This window comes from Microcaecilia unicolor, unplaced genomic scaffold, assembly GCF_901765095.1.
Source record: "Microcaecilia unicolor unplaced genomic scaffold, aMicUni1.1, whole genome shotgun sequence".
Taxonomy (NCBI): domain Eukaryota; kingdom Metazoa; phylum Chordata; class Amphibia; order Gymnophiona; family Siphonopidae; genus Microcaecilia; species Microcaecilia unicolor.
Genome location: NW_021963016.1, coordinates 311,814 through 329,385, shown reverse-complemented (window position 1 = coordinate 329,385; position 17,572 = coordinate 311,814). Strand labels below are relative to the sequence as shown.

The window sequence follows — 17,572 nt, the reverse complement described above, 5'->3', positions numbered from 1 at the left end:
GCACTATCCCTGCCTCCCACCACCGGCTCTGGCACAGACCATATAAGTCTGCCCAGCACTATCCCTGCCTCCCACCACCGGCTCTGGCACAGACAGTATAAGTCTATTTATGTTATATTCTGTATATTATTCTTTTATGCACTTTATTGTTTGTAAGCCACATTGAACTTGTCTATTTCGAGCTAATGTGGGGTATAAGTGTCATAATGTGGGAATAAATGAATACTTATTGTCCAACACGAACATCTTAATAGCATAGAGTTTAAGTGGAGGTGGAACATATAAAAGATAAGATAATGAGTTTAGCTAGCCAATAATGGTGACTAGCTTAAGGAAAAATTGCACATGAAATCAGAAAAAGGGCAGGAAAATGATTTTAGATAGAGTAGGAGTGGATAAGCAAGGCCTGCTACAGTAAATATGCTGGTGTTAAGCCCTTGTGTGTATGTGGGGGGGGGGGGGGGTCTAATTAGTTAAGTTGCTCCTTCCCTTATAGGCTTGGGAAGAGCCAAGCTTTCACCTTCTTCCTGAAATAGAGATGGTCTTGCATTAAGTGAAGCCTTTCTGGGACTGTGTTCCAGAGTGTGGACTAATTAATTGAAATGGCTGAAAAGAATCAACTTTTACTTTGTCTACTACTATTACTACTACTTAACATTTCTAGAGCGTTACTAGGGTTACGCAGCGCTGTACAGTTTAGCAAAAAAGGACAGTCCCTGCTCAAAAGAGCTTACAATCTAATGGGCGAAATGTCAAGTTGGAGCAGTCTAGATTTCCTGAATAGAAGTATGGTGGTTAGGTGCCGAAGGCGACATTGAAGAGGTGGGCTTTGATGGCTGAAAAGAATCAACTTTTACTTTGTCTTCACTTTTCATCTCCTTTTGTATAAATTTATTTTTCAATTACAAGGACTTTCTAAGGGTTTGAACGTTTTTTTAATTGGACACTTGAACCATATTTATTTCTACTTACAAACATCTCCTTTCCCACAGTGACATTTAATTATAAACTGAGAGATGAAGAGTGTTAGATAAAATGTATAATGGTTTTATTTGTCTTGTCTGTTTTATGTATATTTTAACAGTACCCTGGCCAGTTTTTGTGAATAGGGCGGGTAGGAAAAGATTTTAATGTACTGCTTAAGCTGACAAAAGGCAAACAAGTTGTCTCATTTTAAATCGGTTCTCTGCATAAACTTTAAAACTTATTTTCTCTTTGAATGTAAGTATATGTTCTAACAATGAAATACCCCTCTCCCCTCATCTTATAAAAGGCGCACTACCTACCCATTGTGCAAATGTTTTTCCAGATCTCTCTCAGTGGACAAAAGAGGACACTTAGCCAATGAGTAGGATAATAGTCTAAGAAGGACTTGAATTAGAATTAAAATTTACATAGGGCTAAAAGAGCCTGTTATATTGAATTAGTGTTTTGTAGAAGGGTTTTGTAACCGACGGTAATTGAATCCCTAAGTATTGAAATAAGTGCTCCGCCCACATCAATGGAAAATCCCTACTCCAATTTTGCCATAAGGAGCCTTCTGTTGGCAGAGCCTCAGATTGCTGGATTTAAATTAAATTTAAGCAATAGTCCCCATATTCTGTAAAAGTGTCTAGTAAAGCTGGAAGGGAGGTCCTAGGTTCCAGGATATAGACCAGTGATGGGCAACCTTTTGAGCTTGGTGTGTCAAAATTCGCCAAAAAAACCGAGCATAACTCGGGTGGTGTGTCACTTCAAGAAAAAAACCCATAATTTCGCGATATTTATAGTTTAAATAACAAAAATGTATAATTGTAATATATAACTGTATTTAATAAACCAAAAACTAATTATTTAACTTACCTGCCGCTATTTCTAATGGCGGGAAACGGCACCCATGATTTATTCTCCCTTTTTGTTTTCCCTCTCTCATAACGAATTGCTACAAACAAGTAGTGAAAGGAGTATTATAAAAGCAATGAAAAGTGATTTCTTAGCTGGACCGGTATTTTTAGGAACTTCCCAAACAAGTGTGGAGCAGGAGCAGCAGTCAGTGTCCAAGCACAGCTGAGCTAAGGCTGCAACAGGATCACAGAGAGGAAGAAAGCGGCCGCTGACCCGACTTTATTTGTCTGAAGAGAGCAGCAGCTGCCTGGGTTACTCGCAACTCAGCACTCAGGTTCGACATTTAATCACAATTGCCTCGAGCCTCAGGCAGTTTTTTCACCTGGCTGAGCTACAACTTCAGTGAGCTTGATTGGTTGTAGGGAGCCTGTCTGGCGCCTAAAAGGGCACTCCTAATTGGATGATTCTGACGAAGAGGACTGCTGGTTACCAAGGCTGCGAGGTGGGGCAGAGCAGGGGGGTTCCGACTCGGAGGGGGGTTCTGAAGCTGCGATAAGACCACCAACGCCCCTGTCGCCCCTGCCTAAGACCAGCCCTGGCAGTAAGAGCAGGTAGGCTGGGTTCTATTTGCTGCCAGCTTTCAACCCGCGTGTCATCCAAAATGGCTACGCGTGTCAGTGCTGACACGCATGTCATAGGTTCGCCATCAGGGATATAGACCAATAGGTCATCCACATAAACTGCTATTTTAAGCAGTGAACCTCCCACATCTATCCCCTTAATCTTCTGATTAAGTCAGAGGATCTAAAGTTAAAATGTATTTATGACATTTATATATCCCACATTGTCCCAAGTATTCTCAGGTTCAGTAAAGAATTAAATGCTGTAATCATAGACCCCTATGAAACAGTCTCTATACAACAATAACTGGGTTTATGTGCAATTCCTTTGAAGCTTAGCCTGCTCCAGACCATCCATACCAACTGAACAACATACAGCATCAACAATTGGATATACATACTGTAAGATAAAACATAAGGTGGGATAATCAAAATAACAGTTTAAATAAATTCCAGAAGTAGAATGATAGTTGAATAACTGGTATGATATAAGATCATTATAGTCAAAATAAATGACATAGGGGACAACAGGCATCCCTGCCGTGTTCCCCTATGAATTTTGAAGTCTTATGAACATATACCATTTATCCACACCCTAGCCTGCATAGATGAGTATAGGTTATGGATGGCATCTACAAAGCATCCTTCAAACCCATAGTGCTCCAAAATTGCTCGACATAGTCGAAAGCCTTTTGCATCAAAACTTAGCAGAGAAGGCAGGCCGGTTCCTTCCCTAATTTCCATGGATGACAGGAATTTCCTAATATTTTTGAGAATATATCTATCCCATATAAACCCTTCTGAACCATAACTTTCGCCAGTAATTTGGTTTCAAAGTTCAACAAAGAGATTGGTCTATAGGACTTTGAAGTACAGGATCTTTTCCCATTTTGGGAGGACAGCTATTTGTGCAAAACTTAAATTTTCCGGTTGTTTTCGGGTGGATAGATACTCATTATACATAGCAGTAAGGGAGGAGATATCACCCATTATTTTATAGAATTCTGCTCTAAAGTCATCTGATCCTAGCACCTTAAGCAGTGAAAACAGTTTTAATGGCCCATTCCACCTCCCTTGTCCCAATGGAGAGTTTAGTAATTCTTTATTTGCCTGAGGTTATTTTAGGCAAGTCTAGGTTCTCTAAGTACGTTGAACTCTGTAGTCCTTCACATATGTTTGTCATATGATCTTGCATAGTATTCTTTGAAGATCTGACAGATGTCTTTATCTGAGTATCACTTCATTCTAAAGCCGCACTATTTTCTTTGGACCCTCCCAAGACGATACTGTTCTATTTATGAAGTTGGTATTTGTAGTAAGTAAGGGACTTGTTTGTTCTCTGATGGCAACAATTTAATCAAAATTGCCTGAAGGACCAACAAATTTTATTTATTATGATCATTTGGCAGGGCCGTATGGATTTCTTGTTCTAGTCTCACTGGTTTTGTCCCTTTGTTGCTCTTTAAAGCAGGAGTAGCTGAGGATTTCTCCTCACAAGACTACTTTTGCTGTATCCCAAAATTAAAAAGGGGTCATTTTTGATGTTCTACTTTAGTAGCTTTATAATCTTGCCAACATTTCACCACCTGTTCCCTAAAGCGATCATCTTTATACAAGCCCAAGGTGAATTTCCAGATACCACCCTCTGAATATAGGTGCTTCCAGTCCACCCAAGTCAATACATGGTCTAAATTCTCACTAGGGCCTATCTCTGCACTCTGGATAAAGGTCATTAAATTACGGGATATCAAAATATAATCTATACGTGATTGAGTACCATGTCATATTGATTAGGTGTGTATACACTGCACAATAATTGCTGCCTATCCAATGTGAGTTGACAGATCACAAAACGGCTCTGTCTTTTCCTGGAATCTCTGTATCTGGGTGGCCCTGCCTTTCCGCAACAAAATGCTGTTCTCTCTCCCCCCCCCCCTCCCCTTTTTTTGGCTCTTGCTGCCATGGCCACACATTTTTCCACCTACCATTTACATCATTTCTTGGGCTCAGGAGTTGACAGGTGGGTCTCCTGCAAGAAGTTAATATCTGCTTTGTGTCCTTCTGGTGTTTGTAGTATTTTGGAGTGTTTTTAAATTCTCCCTATATTCCATGAAATTGGTTTCCCCATGGAAATGAGCATGTCCCCAGGATTCCCCAGCTCATTAAACCTGGTTTATGTCCCACCCAGCAGCCCACGCCTCTAAGTTATAAATTCTAATGAAACTCTGCTCAACCTGTCCAACAGCCAGCTTACAACCTTTAATCCTGTGGCCAGGTACCCAGTAGAATGCCCCACCCCACCCCTATTACTGTCCTCATAATGTTCTTTCCCTTCAAGGAACAATGACTTCTGATACATCCCCCTTCCACCCATCACCACCCCCGTCACAGCTTCCTGTGTAGATCTAGCAGTGTGTAGAAATTGCACATTTCAAAGAAAAAAAAAAGGATGCATCCACTTCTCTCTCTTCCCCCATATCTACCAACTAGGTCATTCCAGTGATCTGTCCTGTTTATCACCGGGCCATGTTGTTATTCCTCCTCCACCCACTGGAGGAGCTGGGAGGGCCACCTGACTCATCTGTCAGGCCTGGTGAGTCTGTCCTGCCAGATGAAGAATCTATTCCAGCACTAAGTGGGTCCACAGGGGCTAATCCTGCTCTCATAGCATTTGAGAATTTGGTCCGGTTGATTCACCCTGCATAATCAGGTGGTACTTTGCCTCTGTGTTTAGGCGCCGCCTCTCCAGGGGTGGCAATGAGATCCGGTTGGACTCTCCAGCTCCTTTCTAAGTGGGCCTTGAATTCCTCTGACGTTCTCCACTCTCCAAATCCTGAAGACATTTCCTAACTTTTCTCTAGGAATGGTGAGTAATCTTTGAGTACCTTCCACAGTCACCACCAGATTTGCTGGAAACCACATGCCCACTCAGGCCTTTATTCTGTAGTACTTTTTTGTATTGAAGTTCCTTTCATTTCTGCAGATTCTTGATACTCCGATCTGGAAATATCCACATATTTGCATTGTCACAGTGACATACTGTGAGTTGTCTTCGGCTTCCACAAAAAAAGTCCACAAGGAAAACACAGGATTGGAAGAACACTAAATTACCAGGATGAATAAAACAGAGGTAGTTTGTTTATTCTTCCAAAATATACAAGTCCCCAGCTAGGTGTCCTTAACACAGGCCGCGTTGTTCTGCTTTACAGCCTTCACCAGGAGAACACTGCTAAATGTTCTCAAAAGCTTAACTTCTTCTCAATAAAGGAAATGATTCTAATAACTTCTCTTGGCGTGTCGTGAGAAGAACTGGGATTGGATATTCAGGAAGGAAAGAAGGTCTGTTCTCAGAAAAGGAGGTTCTATGCAATCAGCATAGTTTCTAACTGCTAAAAACACGTTGTTGCCCAAGGAGTTAGAAACCATGCTGTGACTACAACCATGCCTCGGTAATAAAATATTTGCCCCCGCATCAACCTTCATGGAGGATAATCTACTTTTAATACAATAGACATTTGAATTTATATCTCGGGATCTGGTTATTTCTTTATCATTGCAATACTGGCTGACTATAACTAGCACCAGAGAATTCACCAACCACTTATCCACAACTATTTATACCTCTGCCTGTGATCGTCTTGGCTTTAAATACAGATACAGTTGGGATGGAGATTTGAACATCTTGAGCCCTTTGTTTATAGCTGCAAAACTTTCTTCTTTTAATTCCAGCCACGTTCCTCTTTTTCCCTCTTCTCCTGTCCCCATCCATTTACAAAATCCTGTATTCTCCAATCCTTGACTCATCACTTTCTCTTAGTGGTCTTGCTTACAGATAGTGGGTATTACTACTATACTACTACAACTACTACTTAACATTTCTAAAGCGCTACTAGGGTTACGCAGCGCTGTACAATTTAACATGGAAGGACAGTCCCTGCTCAAGGAGCTTACAATCTAAAAAGACAGGTGTATTGAGCAGTTGCACTTTTTATTTACTCTAGTTCTACTCAGTTTGCCTTGCTGAATTGTTACAAATAGAAATAAAAACAGACCAGTAAGACTCTTGAATTGCTGAAATTTAGCTGAATTTTCTCCAGCTTCATGAGAGAAATTTAACTGCATTCCCTTATTGCAGTGTTTTTAGATTTTTTTTTTTTTTTTTCAGACCTGTGGTTGTAATTTGAGGCCAGTTTTCAAAACTGTATTTTGTTGCAGTTGGTTTATACTTTGACCCCTGGGCTTAGCAAAATTCTGAAAGGAGAAGGTAAACATGTCTTCCCATTTGAAAAATGTCAACAGAAAAGTACCTAGAGAGAGTCGCACCTTCTTCGGATACTTTGTTTTCAGGTGAAATGTGCCTACTTCTGAAAAAGCAGAAGTAGGAGCATTCTTGCATCCCACCTCCCCCAATTCTTCTCCCAGGAATGTCTTTGAGAAAATGTAAGTGAAAGTATACGCATTGTGGAATGGTTTACATACTTTTCTCTAAGGACAAGCAGGCTGTTGTAGTCTTACAGCTGGGTGACATCATCCGACTGAGCCCAGTGCAGATGCTGACTAGCAAGTTCTAGCATCCCACTGCGCATGCACTGGTGCCTTTCCACCCAATGCATGAGCACAGATTCCTCGGTCTTCATTTTTCCACAGAGCAGGGAAGACGCATCATTGTGTTCTCTTCTGAGTGCGTATTTTCTTGTTCACAGTGCCTTCCCGTGCGGGTATTTACGTACTTTTACTGGCTCACTGTGTGAACAATTTTCTAGTAGCCCTTTTATCTGGCTAGATAGCTATTTCTTCAGGTAAATGGTATACCTTTTGATTCTTTGTTGTGTGGCCTTTCCAAAATCATCTTATATTTCCATAAAAAATTTGAATGATATGGTGCTGAGCGCCTAGGTTATTATTCATGCACCTAGTGCCGGAAGTGATATCTGTCAGCAGGTGGTGGATAGGACATTTAGCATGCATGTGTATCCTACCACAAAGACTCTGGCAAGCTGGTGAGCTGATAGGTTGCAGGACATCAGAGTACCATGGGACTGATTGAGATAGTGAGCTGTGGGGCTGCTGCAGGACTGGTGTAAGGTTGAGAGAAGCAGACCAAAAGCAGCAAGAGACACTAGGTAGGTCGGTCAGAGAGAAAAGAAAGGAATGATAGTGTTGGCTGGGGCTGAAGCCTGGAAAAAGGGGTAGGAATGACCAGGACAAGAGTGGCTGGGGTTGGGCTGGACTGGGATGGTATCTAAAGAGCTTCCAGGGAACTTAGCAGGTATCAGCTAATGCCTTTTATAATAACAAAAGAGAATATAGCTTGGATGCATTCTTCATAAATGTTGACGGTATGTTATACTGAAAATGGTGTATCAAATCATCGTGTTCACACAATTTGATTTGCTTTCAATATCTGCTAATTCTGATCATGCCCAATAATATGAGAACATTTGTCTCCATAATATTATAGCTGGGAAGTTTTGAGGTTCCTCCTTTCAAATTTGAGGTGGTGGCTACAGGAGTATGGTTTTGATGGCTTTCGATTTGATGGTGTCACATCCATGTTGTATCACCACCATGGTATTGGTAAGTTTATCTGTCTAATTTGTTATGTCTCTTAAGGTAATGGTTCTTAAGCCAGTCTGGTTTTCAGGATGTGGCATCTTTCTCATGCATATTCATTACTACAAAATTTATTATAAAAAAATTTTTTCAAAATAATCGTCATTTACATAAACAACACTCTCATTCACACACATTTCTTACATACCACAAAAATACACTTGAATATACAAACTGTGAACAATTAAGTCCATGAAAGAATCACTTGTCCACCTTTACATTCCTTTAATAAGTCTTCAATAAATCTTCTTTATATTAATCCAACGATCAATCCCATCATATGATTAATCGTGTCTTAGTAGATCCTTCAATGAACTCCAAATGAAAAAATTTTGACCAAAAGATGAAAAAACTTGTCTATTCCAGATAATATTGACCAGTCCAAAAGGTGAAAAGCTTAACCAGTACACATGGAAACTTAACTGCTCCACACCACTTCTTATGTCTATCTCTCTTCAAGAGCGTACCCTCCATCCGGTCTCAACACTGGCCGTGTTTCAATATCCTTCTTCAGGAGACCTGAAACAGCTTCACATCATTGTCTAGTACGCCAAGACAGTTCCCCTTACTGCCTGCATCGACTTTCACATTCACATTCTGTTTGTGAAAATTTTTATAATAAATTTTGTAGTAGTCATTTGAGATTATATTCATGCTGTTTTGACTTACTAGAATTTAATTTAACCCTTGTATTGGAATTGAGTATGCATATTCATTAGGGATATTTTAAAAAACAGACTGGTTGGGGGTCTCCCAAGGGTTGGATTTAAAACCACTGTTTTAAGGAATGCCTTTAATAGAACAAAATTATATTTATTGAACTCTGCATTTTTATCTCCTTGTTCAGCAGTTCAACTTGCTGTGAGCGTTCACAGATTGTCCAAAGTCTTTTTGTTTGACCTCTCTGTTTAGTATATTTGCAGCATTTAGAAGCCCAATACCCTTAAAATGCAGTTATAGCCTGAGTTTTTAATATTCATCCACATTAAAAAGAGTTTATAGACTTGTCAAAGCCAGCAAGAAATTTGAAGAGTATAAATTAAATTTAACAGTGTTAACAATTGTTACTTTAGTTTACAGACTGCTTAAAAATTGCAGGTTTCCTGTTACAGGTTGCCATTTGAAATGAAAACATTTTAGTATTTTTTTTGTACAGATGTGAAAGAGACCTTGTATATTTTGTAGGGTCAGGATTCTCGGGTGATTACAACGAATATTTTGGTCTGCAAGTAGATGAAGACTCGGTGGTTTATCTCATGTTGGCGAATCACATGATACATACTTTTTATCCTGACTGCATAACGATTGCTGAGGTAATGAAAAGAGTCTGGCCTTTTATTTTTAGTTATACAGTTTTATTTTTGTTCTGCATTTGAAAAATAATGAGGAACAAAGCAAGATGGTGGACACATGTTAGATATGTCCTCCAATGCTGTTAATTTCTTGCACTGACTTTACTTTAGAATAATCAAGAGAAGAGGTAGGCCAATCTTTGCTTGCTCCTAATTCACTGAATGAGCCTGTGATATTCTTCATTTTATTATGAAGCCATGACAAGCAAGTTCTTGATTCTTGAATAGGGATCAAACCAAATATATATGTGATGCTAAGATAATACAATGTAGTGGGCATGTCTGAGGGGTAGACATACTGAGAAATGATTCAAGAAAAGAGTGGGGAAATATTTGACAGTTGAGTTTTAATAGAAAACATGAAGTTAGGAATTTTGGATGCAGACTGGATGGACTGTACAGGTCTTTATCTGCTGCCATCTACTATGTTACTATGACCTCTCATTTCCATAGCATGGATATTGGGCTTTCAAGAATGTATAGCAAACTAGGTTGCACAGGTATCACATGACTGTGTTGTCTGGTAGAATTTATTAGCAGTTGGGTTTATTTAGCAGACTGCAAGCTCTGCAATAACTAGGTCCGAATGGAAATTAAAAGCACCTATGTAGTTGTGTTTGGGAGGTTAGAAGCTTTTGAGCACTTGCTGCACTAGTATTGCTGGGTAGTTAGATTATTACATTGCCTTGTGGTTGGACGTGGGAAGGTGAGTGCCAAAGGTGAGGTGAGGGATCCTGTATGTACTTCTGTCCAAGATGGAGAACAAAGGAAGAGACAAAGAACAGTATTTTTGAAATGAGTTCCGGATTATATCCTTAAGTGTATAGACAGAATAAGTGGAGAGATTTGATGGGTTTGTGTTTAGTACTAAGTTTTTCAGCAAGCACATGCCGGGAAGATATAGCCTGAGTGTAGAACATGGGATTCTAGGGCCTAAGTGACATATTGCTTGTTTGAGACATTCCAAATTGACTTTCTGCATAATTAAAGAAATATTCCGCAGCCTGGTGCAATGGTATTAAGTCACCTAGACTATTGCAATGCAATCTGTGCCAGATGCAAAGAACTAATCATTAAGAAACTCCAAACTGCCCAAAACACCGCAGCCAGACTCGTATTTGGAAAAATGAGATTCGAAAGCGCCAAACCCTTACGAGAAAAACTGCATTGGCTCCCAGTCAAAGAACGAATTGCGTTCAAAATCTGCACCCTGGTTCATAGAATTATTCACGGTGAGGCCCCGGGATACATGGCCGACCTCCTAGACCTACCAACCAGAAATACAAAAAGGTCAACACGCACATACCTAAATCTCCACTACCCAAGCTGCAAAGGACTAAAATATAAATCAACCTATGCATCCAGCTTCTCCTACATAAGCACGCAACTATGGAACGCACTACCAAACGGCATGAAAACAATGCACGACCTAGCAAACTTCCGGAAATCATTAAAAAAACAACTTGTTCAAAAAGGCATACCATAACAATCCAACTTAAACACCTGAGCCCTGCAACACAAGGAAACCTATACCAGAACTGGACAAAACTTGATGATCTAATTTACTCTGTCACTCATGAACTGTAACGCAATACCACTCTGTATTTCTCATACCGGAATTGGCGATCGCCATCACGGTACTATGTAAGCCACATTGAGCCTGCAAATAGGTGGGAAAATGTGGGATACAAATGCAATAAATAAATAAATAAAATATTATTCCACATATTTCAGAAACCTAAAGTCATAAAATGTTTTATGTATTTTCCTTTGTTAGGATGTTTCAGGAATGCCAGCTTTGTGTTGCCTTATAGAGCAGGGAGGAGCTGGGTTTGATTATCGCTTGGCCATGGCAGTGCCTGACAAATGGATTCAGGTAAGAGAAAAAAGATAAATGTGCTCTGTTTCAAAATCTGTTGTTCCTAAATTTATTTCTGAAGGAAAGGTATTTGCACAAAATTGGTGTTAAGCAGAGGTAAAGTGTGCTAATTTTAACACATTGGCATGCTACAAAATGCACTAAAAATCTGTTTGTATTTTTTACTTTGATTGTAGTATGAAACTTTACTTCACCTCAGAGGCTGGATTTCAGTTGTAACTTCTATTAAAGAAATTATAAAAACTAAAAACCAACCTGTTCAAAAAGGCATACCCTAAAGATCCAACCTAAATGCCTGAACCCTGCAACACAACGAAGCCAAAACCATAGTGGATATAACTAAACTCCACCTCCTCTTTATGATCCCCAAATGTTTGTCACACATGAACTCTACCCTACTACAACTTCACTCTGTATTTTGTTCATACCTGAATTGGCGACTGCCTGACGGTATTATGTAAGCCACATTGATCCTGCAAAAGGTGGGAAAATATGGGATACAAATGTAACAAATAAATATGGAATTAAAAAATTTAAGACCCTGTTTACTAAGCTGCACTGTAGGCACGTTAAAAAATTAGCACTTGCTAATGCTACTGATACCCATATATTCTTATGGGTGTCTTTAGCGTTAGCGCATTCTGATTTTTAGCATGTCTACAGCACAGCTTAGTAAACAGGGCCCATAGCTACTAACGGAGATCCCAAAGTTGCAGATACCTGAGCATGAGATTCCCAATTTTAGGGACCAGCTCACTAGACACCTGGGTTATGCTTACACCCTAACCCAGTGGTTCTCAACCTTTCTTCTGTTGTGACACACCTGACGGACATTGTTCATGTATGTGACACACCGAACACTATAAAATTCACACTGAACAAATCATGTCTAAATATTTTCATCGTTTAACTGTAAGTTTAGTATGCATTTGCCTACCTCATATAAAAAAAGCTTGTACACAAGACGTCAGTCCCAGATTTCTCACTTGCCATTCAAAGTATATATTCACATTCTAGTGTCACCTCAGTAACAGCAACACAAAATCCCTCCAGTGCCAGTTACTGTGAAGCAACACAAAAACCAGCAAATATGCTACTTAGGAACTACGTAACAAACAGAAGCTGTGGACAAGCAGACCTGCAACATTTTCAGTTCAGGCTGGAGGCATCAGTTATTATTAGGGTAGTGGGGAAACAGAAATAGAGGCTAGTTACAGGGATTTCAAGAACTTGATGCTCAAGATTGCAGGCATCAATGGTTGTAAAGGAAACAGGCTTTCTGTCTACACCAGTTTTTTTTTTAAATGACACACTTCCCACCTCTTGGGGATTCACCAGTGTATCCTGACATACTTATTGAGAACCACTGCTGTAACCCAGTCACTCCTTCACCATTACCCCCCTTCACTATGTCCCCCATATCCTAAGCCCATCCATCTACCTACCCAATGGCTATGTGAGTTAAACTAGACTTCCATATCCTAATCATTTTAAGTTAAAACGGAAGTAACTTTAAGGTTTGTTTGTTTATTTATTGCATTTGTATCCCACATTCCCCCAACTATTTGCAGGCTCAATGTGGCTTACATAGATTTGATAACATTGTCATTTCTGGATATCAGATCGGTTACAGTTAGTAATGTGTAGCGATTGGGAAATGAAAAAGAAGAAGGAAGAAAGTGATTAGGGTAGTTATAGAAGGTAAGCGATCATAATTGGTTGACTTCCATTTTAATAAGTCTTTCTTTTGATTTAATTACAGTTTTAATTGTTGTGCAGTCTGATGAGCACTTGGACGACTTTACCTGATCCTGTTTTTCTTATGACCAAGGCACAAAAAGGTGCCCGAACTGACCAGATGACCTCCCCTTACTCCCCCAGTGGTCAATAACCCCCTTCCACCCTCAAAAAAAAAACCTTTAAAATTAGGGTATTATTATGGATTAAGAACTGGTTGAAAGATAGGAAGCAGAGAGTAGGATTGCGTGGCCAGTATTCTCAGTGGAGGAGGGTAGTTAGTGGGGTCCCGCAGGGGTCTGTGCTGGGTCCGTTGCTTTTTAATGTATTTATAAATGACCTAGAGATGGGAATAACTAGTGAGGTAATTAAATTCGCCGATGACACAAAATTATTCAGGGTCGTCAAGTCGCAGGAGGAATGTGAACGATTACAGGAGGACCTTGCGAGACTGGGAGAATGGGCGTGCAAGTGGCAGATGAAGTTCAATGTTGACAAGTGCAAAGTGATGCATGTGGGTAAGAGGAACCCGAATTATAGCTACGTCTTGCAAGGTTCCGCGTTAGGAGTTACGGATCAAGAAAGGGATCTGGGTGTCGTCGTCGATGATACGCTGAAACCTTCTGCTCAGTGTGCTGCTGCGGCTAGGAAAGCGAATAGAATGTTGGGTGTTATTAGGAAGGGTATGGAGTCCAGGTGTGCGGATGTTATAATGCCGTTGTATCGCTCCATGGTGCGACCGCACCTGGAGTATTGTGTTCAGTACTGGTCTCCGTATCTCAAAAAAGATATAGTAGAATTGGAAAAGGTACAGCGAAGGACGACGAAAATGATAGTGGGGATGGGACGACTTTCCTATGAAGAGAGGCTGAGAAGGCTAGGGCTTTTCAGCTTGGAGAAGAGACGGCTGAGGGGAGATATGATAGAAGTGTATAAAATAATGAGTGGAATGGATCGGGTGGATGTGAAGCGACTGTTCACGCTATCCAAAAATACTAGGACTAGAGGGCATGAGTTGAAGCTACAGTGTGGTAAATTTAAAACGAATCGGAGAAAATTTTTCTTCACCCAACGTGTAATTAGACTCTGGAATTCGTTGCCGGAGAACGTGGTACGGGCGGTTAGCTTGACGGAGTTTAAAAAGGGGTTAGATAGATTCCTAAAGGACAAGTCCATAGACCGCTATTAAATGGACTTGGAAAAATTCCGCATTTTTAGGTATAACTTGTCTGGAATGTTTTTACGTTTGGGGAGCGTGCCAGGTGCCCTTGACCTGGATTGGCCACTGTCGGTGACAGGATGCTGGGCTAGATGGACCTTTGGTCTTTCCCAGTATGGCACTACTTATGTACTTATGTACTTATTTTGTGCCAGCCTGTATGCCAACCTCAGATGTCATACTCTGGTCCTTCACAGCAGTATGCAGGTCCCTGGAGCAGTTTTAGTGAGTGCAGTGCACTTCAGGCAGGCGAACCCAGGCCCTTCCCTCCCTACCTGTTACACTTGTGGTGGTAAATGTGAGCCCTTCAAAACCCACCACAAACCCACTGTACCCACATCTAGGTGCCCCCCCTTCACCCGTAAGGGCTATGGAAGTGGTGTACAGTTGTGGGTAGTGAGTTTTGGGGGGCTCAGCACACAAGGTAAGGGAGCTATGTACCTGGGAGCAATTTATGAAGTCCACTGCAGTGCCCCCTAGGGTGTCCGGTTGGTGTCCTGGCACTACGAATGCTGGCTCCTCCCACGACCAAAGGGCTTGCATTTGGTCGTTTCTGAAATGGGCGTCCTTGGTTTCCATTATCGCCGAAAATCGGAAACGACCAAGTCTAGGGACGACCATCTCTAAGGACGACCTAAATTTCAAGATTTGGGTGTCCCCGACCGTATTACCGAAATGAAAGAAGGACGTCTATCTTGTTTCGATAATACGGGTTTCCCTGCCCCTCCATCGGGACGTTTTGCAAGGACGTCCTCAGCAAAATTTGGGGGTCCCTTTCGATTATGCCCCTCTTTGTGTATTAATAAAGGCAGCTTGTTCTTCATAAGGTCTGCTTCTCTTTTGTGTAATTCTTTCTTTACAGGATAATGCGGGTTATACATTTCTTGAGTAAGTGTTGTGTTGATCAGTGATGGAAGATCCTACCTTAATGAATTTTGAACTGTATTTTAAACTGTATATTTTTTCTCATTTTGCTAAGGGGTAAAAACTACTACAAGGTATTATATAAAATTAAAGCTTAAAAAATATTTCCAGAATTTACTGAAACAGAAGTACCTTGAGATTTTGTAACACATGCAATTATACTTTTTTTTTTTTTTTTTTTTGCATTTGTTTTTGCATTTGTTTTTATAGATTCTTAAAGAACTAAAAGATGAAGACTGGAACATGGGGAACATAGTGCATACACTCACCAATAGGCGATATAATGAAAAATGTATTGCATATGCAGAAAGCCATGACCAGGTTAGCAATCGGCTTAATGAATATTCTTTTGTAAAATATATTTTAATAAGGCTAGTGTTAATACTGAGTTTCAACAAGCTGTTAAAACATGCATTTAATTCAACATTTATCTAGTGATGAAAACAAAGCTACATTAAAATAAAGAAAACTAATGTCCAGTGGCAAACTGATTCACAAAATTGTGGTGTCCCGTAACACAGAGAAGGAGCAAGTAAGTGGATCTTCCTTGGAGCTGGGGGTATCCCTTCAATCTGTTGACAAAACCCTACTGTCTCTGCTTGAGGCGTTTGAATTGAAGCAGTTGGCTCTGAAGTACTGGAGCTGGTGGTGATAGCCTATCTTTGTTTCTCTGAAATTTCTAATTCTCCCTTCTGAGCATGTGCTCCAGCAGGTTCAGAGCCTGATGGCATTCCTTCGTCTTGAATTCATTCCCCTGCTCTCTGGGTCGGGGGAATCAATCTGGGATGACCCCTCGCTTGATTTTCAGAAAGATGCCTCTCTGGTGAGCATCTGGAGAAGTATAGCTGGAATAGAAGGCATTTGCAGGGGTGTGGTGCACAGTTAAGTGTTTTTTTTCCAGGGAGATTGGATAAACTTGGAGGTTCTGCAGAAGAGAGAACAAGGCTCAAATGACAAATGTGGAAGTTCAAGTTTCTCTTTGAAAAATACTGGGCTTTCTCATATAGAAAATATCCCTGTTATCCCTTGCTAGACTGAGATACTAGAAAATGTTGCTTCTAAATTTTCTTGATCTTTGGCTCCTTTGGAATTACTCATTGTACGTGTGGGACATGTTAAATGTTTTTCTCTAATCACATTTTACAGATTGAATGTTTTTACCACATGGATGATATCCAGCCAAACCTATGTTAAAATAGGGTTGAGTATACACATATGAAGAAATCAATGTCCCATAGGTTATATCATCATATACGTACAGCAAGGGCTATTCTGGGCAATGTTTTAAAAGTATTTAAGTTCATATGTTTTATTTGAATAAAGTAAAACACAAATCATCATATCCACTGATGACTTCAGTGATTTCTTCAACAGTAAACTGACTAGCCTATATTGCCAATTTTAAGCACTTTTATGTTGATACAGGATCCTGTGTTTGTAAAGATCTTTTCTCATTATGATCACTATGCCTTTTAACTGATGGAGTATCACAATGGCACCTTAGTTAGCCTATTTGGCTGTTTTTGAAAAGTATTAAGTTCAATTTTGGCTTCATATTTATAGTGTTCAATAAATATGGGGCCAAAATACGGAAGTGTTCCATTTATAATAAATGTTTTATATGGGCAGATACCATGGCCTTTTCGAATGATTTCATGTATTGGTTAAACCAACAAGATGTTAGTCTGCAGTTTTCTAAGAGACACATGAAAAGCACATTTCTTTTTTGATATATTACTATCAAAATTATGTACAGATTTCCAGATTCCTATATATTGGAACAAGGGGGGAAAGCATGCAGTCCTGTGTGTGTGTGTGTGTTTGGTGGGTGGGGGAAGAATTGGTGGCTATATGTGTACATATTCCTCTGCATGTGCATTTATTGGTATGTGTTTGTTTTCATGCATATGTGTGCTTTCTGTGTGTCTATGACCTGAACAAATGATGAGAGGGTAGGGCTGTTTATGAGAGAACATAAGTGTTGCCATACTGGGACAGACCGAAGGTCCATCAAGCCCAGTATCCTGTTTCCAACAGTGGCCAATCGAGGTCACAACTACCTGGTAAGAATACCAAAAGACTACAAAAGGCTAAAAGAAGACTATCAGGCTTATTTTCGAAAGTGATTGCCGGCCATTTCCCGACATAAATCGGGAGATGGCCGGCGATTTCTTAAAAGCGTCGAAATCGGTATAATCGAAACCGGCGTTTTTGACAGCATTGCCACTTTCCCGTCGCTTCGCCGACGAAAGTTCAAGGGGGCGTGTCGGCGGCAGCTTAGCGATGGCGGGGCGTGGCTACCAGATGGCCGGCTTTCGCAGATAATGGGGGAAAAAAAGCGGCGTTAAGCAGTATTTCGCCGGGTTTACTTGGTCCTTTTAGTTTCACGACCAAGTACTACTAC

At 40.4% G+C, this 17,572-nt stretch overlaps 1 protein-coding gene across 1 annotated transcript in view; it reads left to right on the top strand.

Moving 5' to 3' along the window:
• LOC115458753 (1,4-alpha-glucan-branching enzyme-like) overlaps positions 1–17,572 on the top strand; it is a gene marked incomplete at its 5' end in the record, with an annotated part of 86,022 nt that overhangs the window by 36,854 nt on the left and 31,596 nt on the right. The window contains 4 exon segments of the mRNA XM_030188566.1: positions 7,906–8,021; positions 9,243–9,370; positions 11,187–11,285; positions 15,379–15,489. Coding sequence (XP_030044426.1) covers positions 7,906–8,021; positions 9,243–9,370; positions 11,187–11,285; positions 15,379–15,489 — 454 coding nt within the window.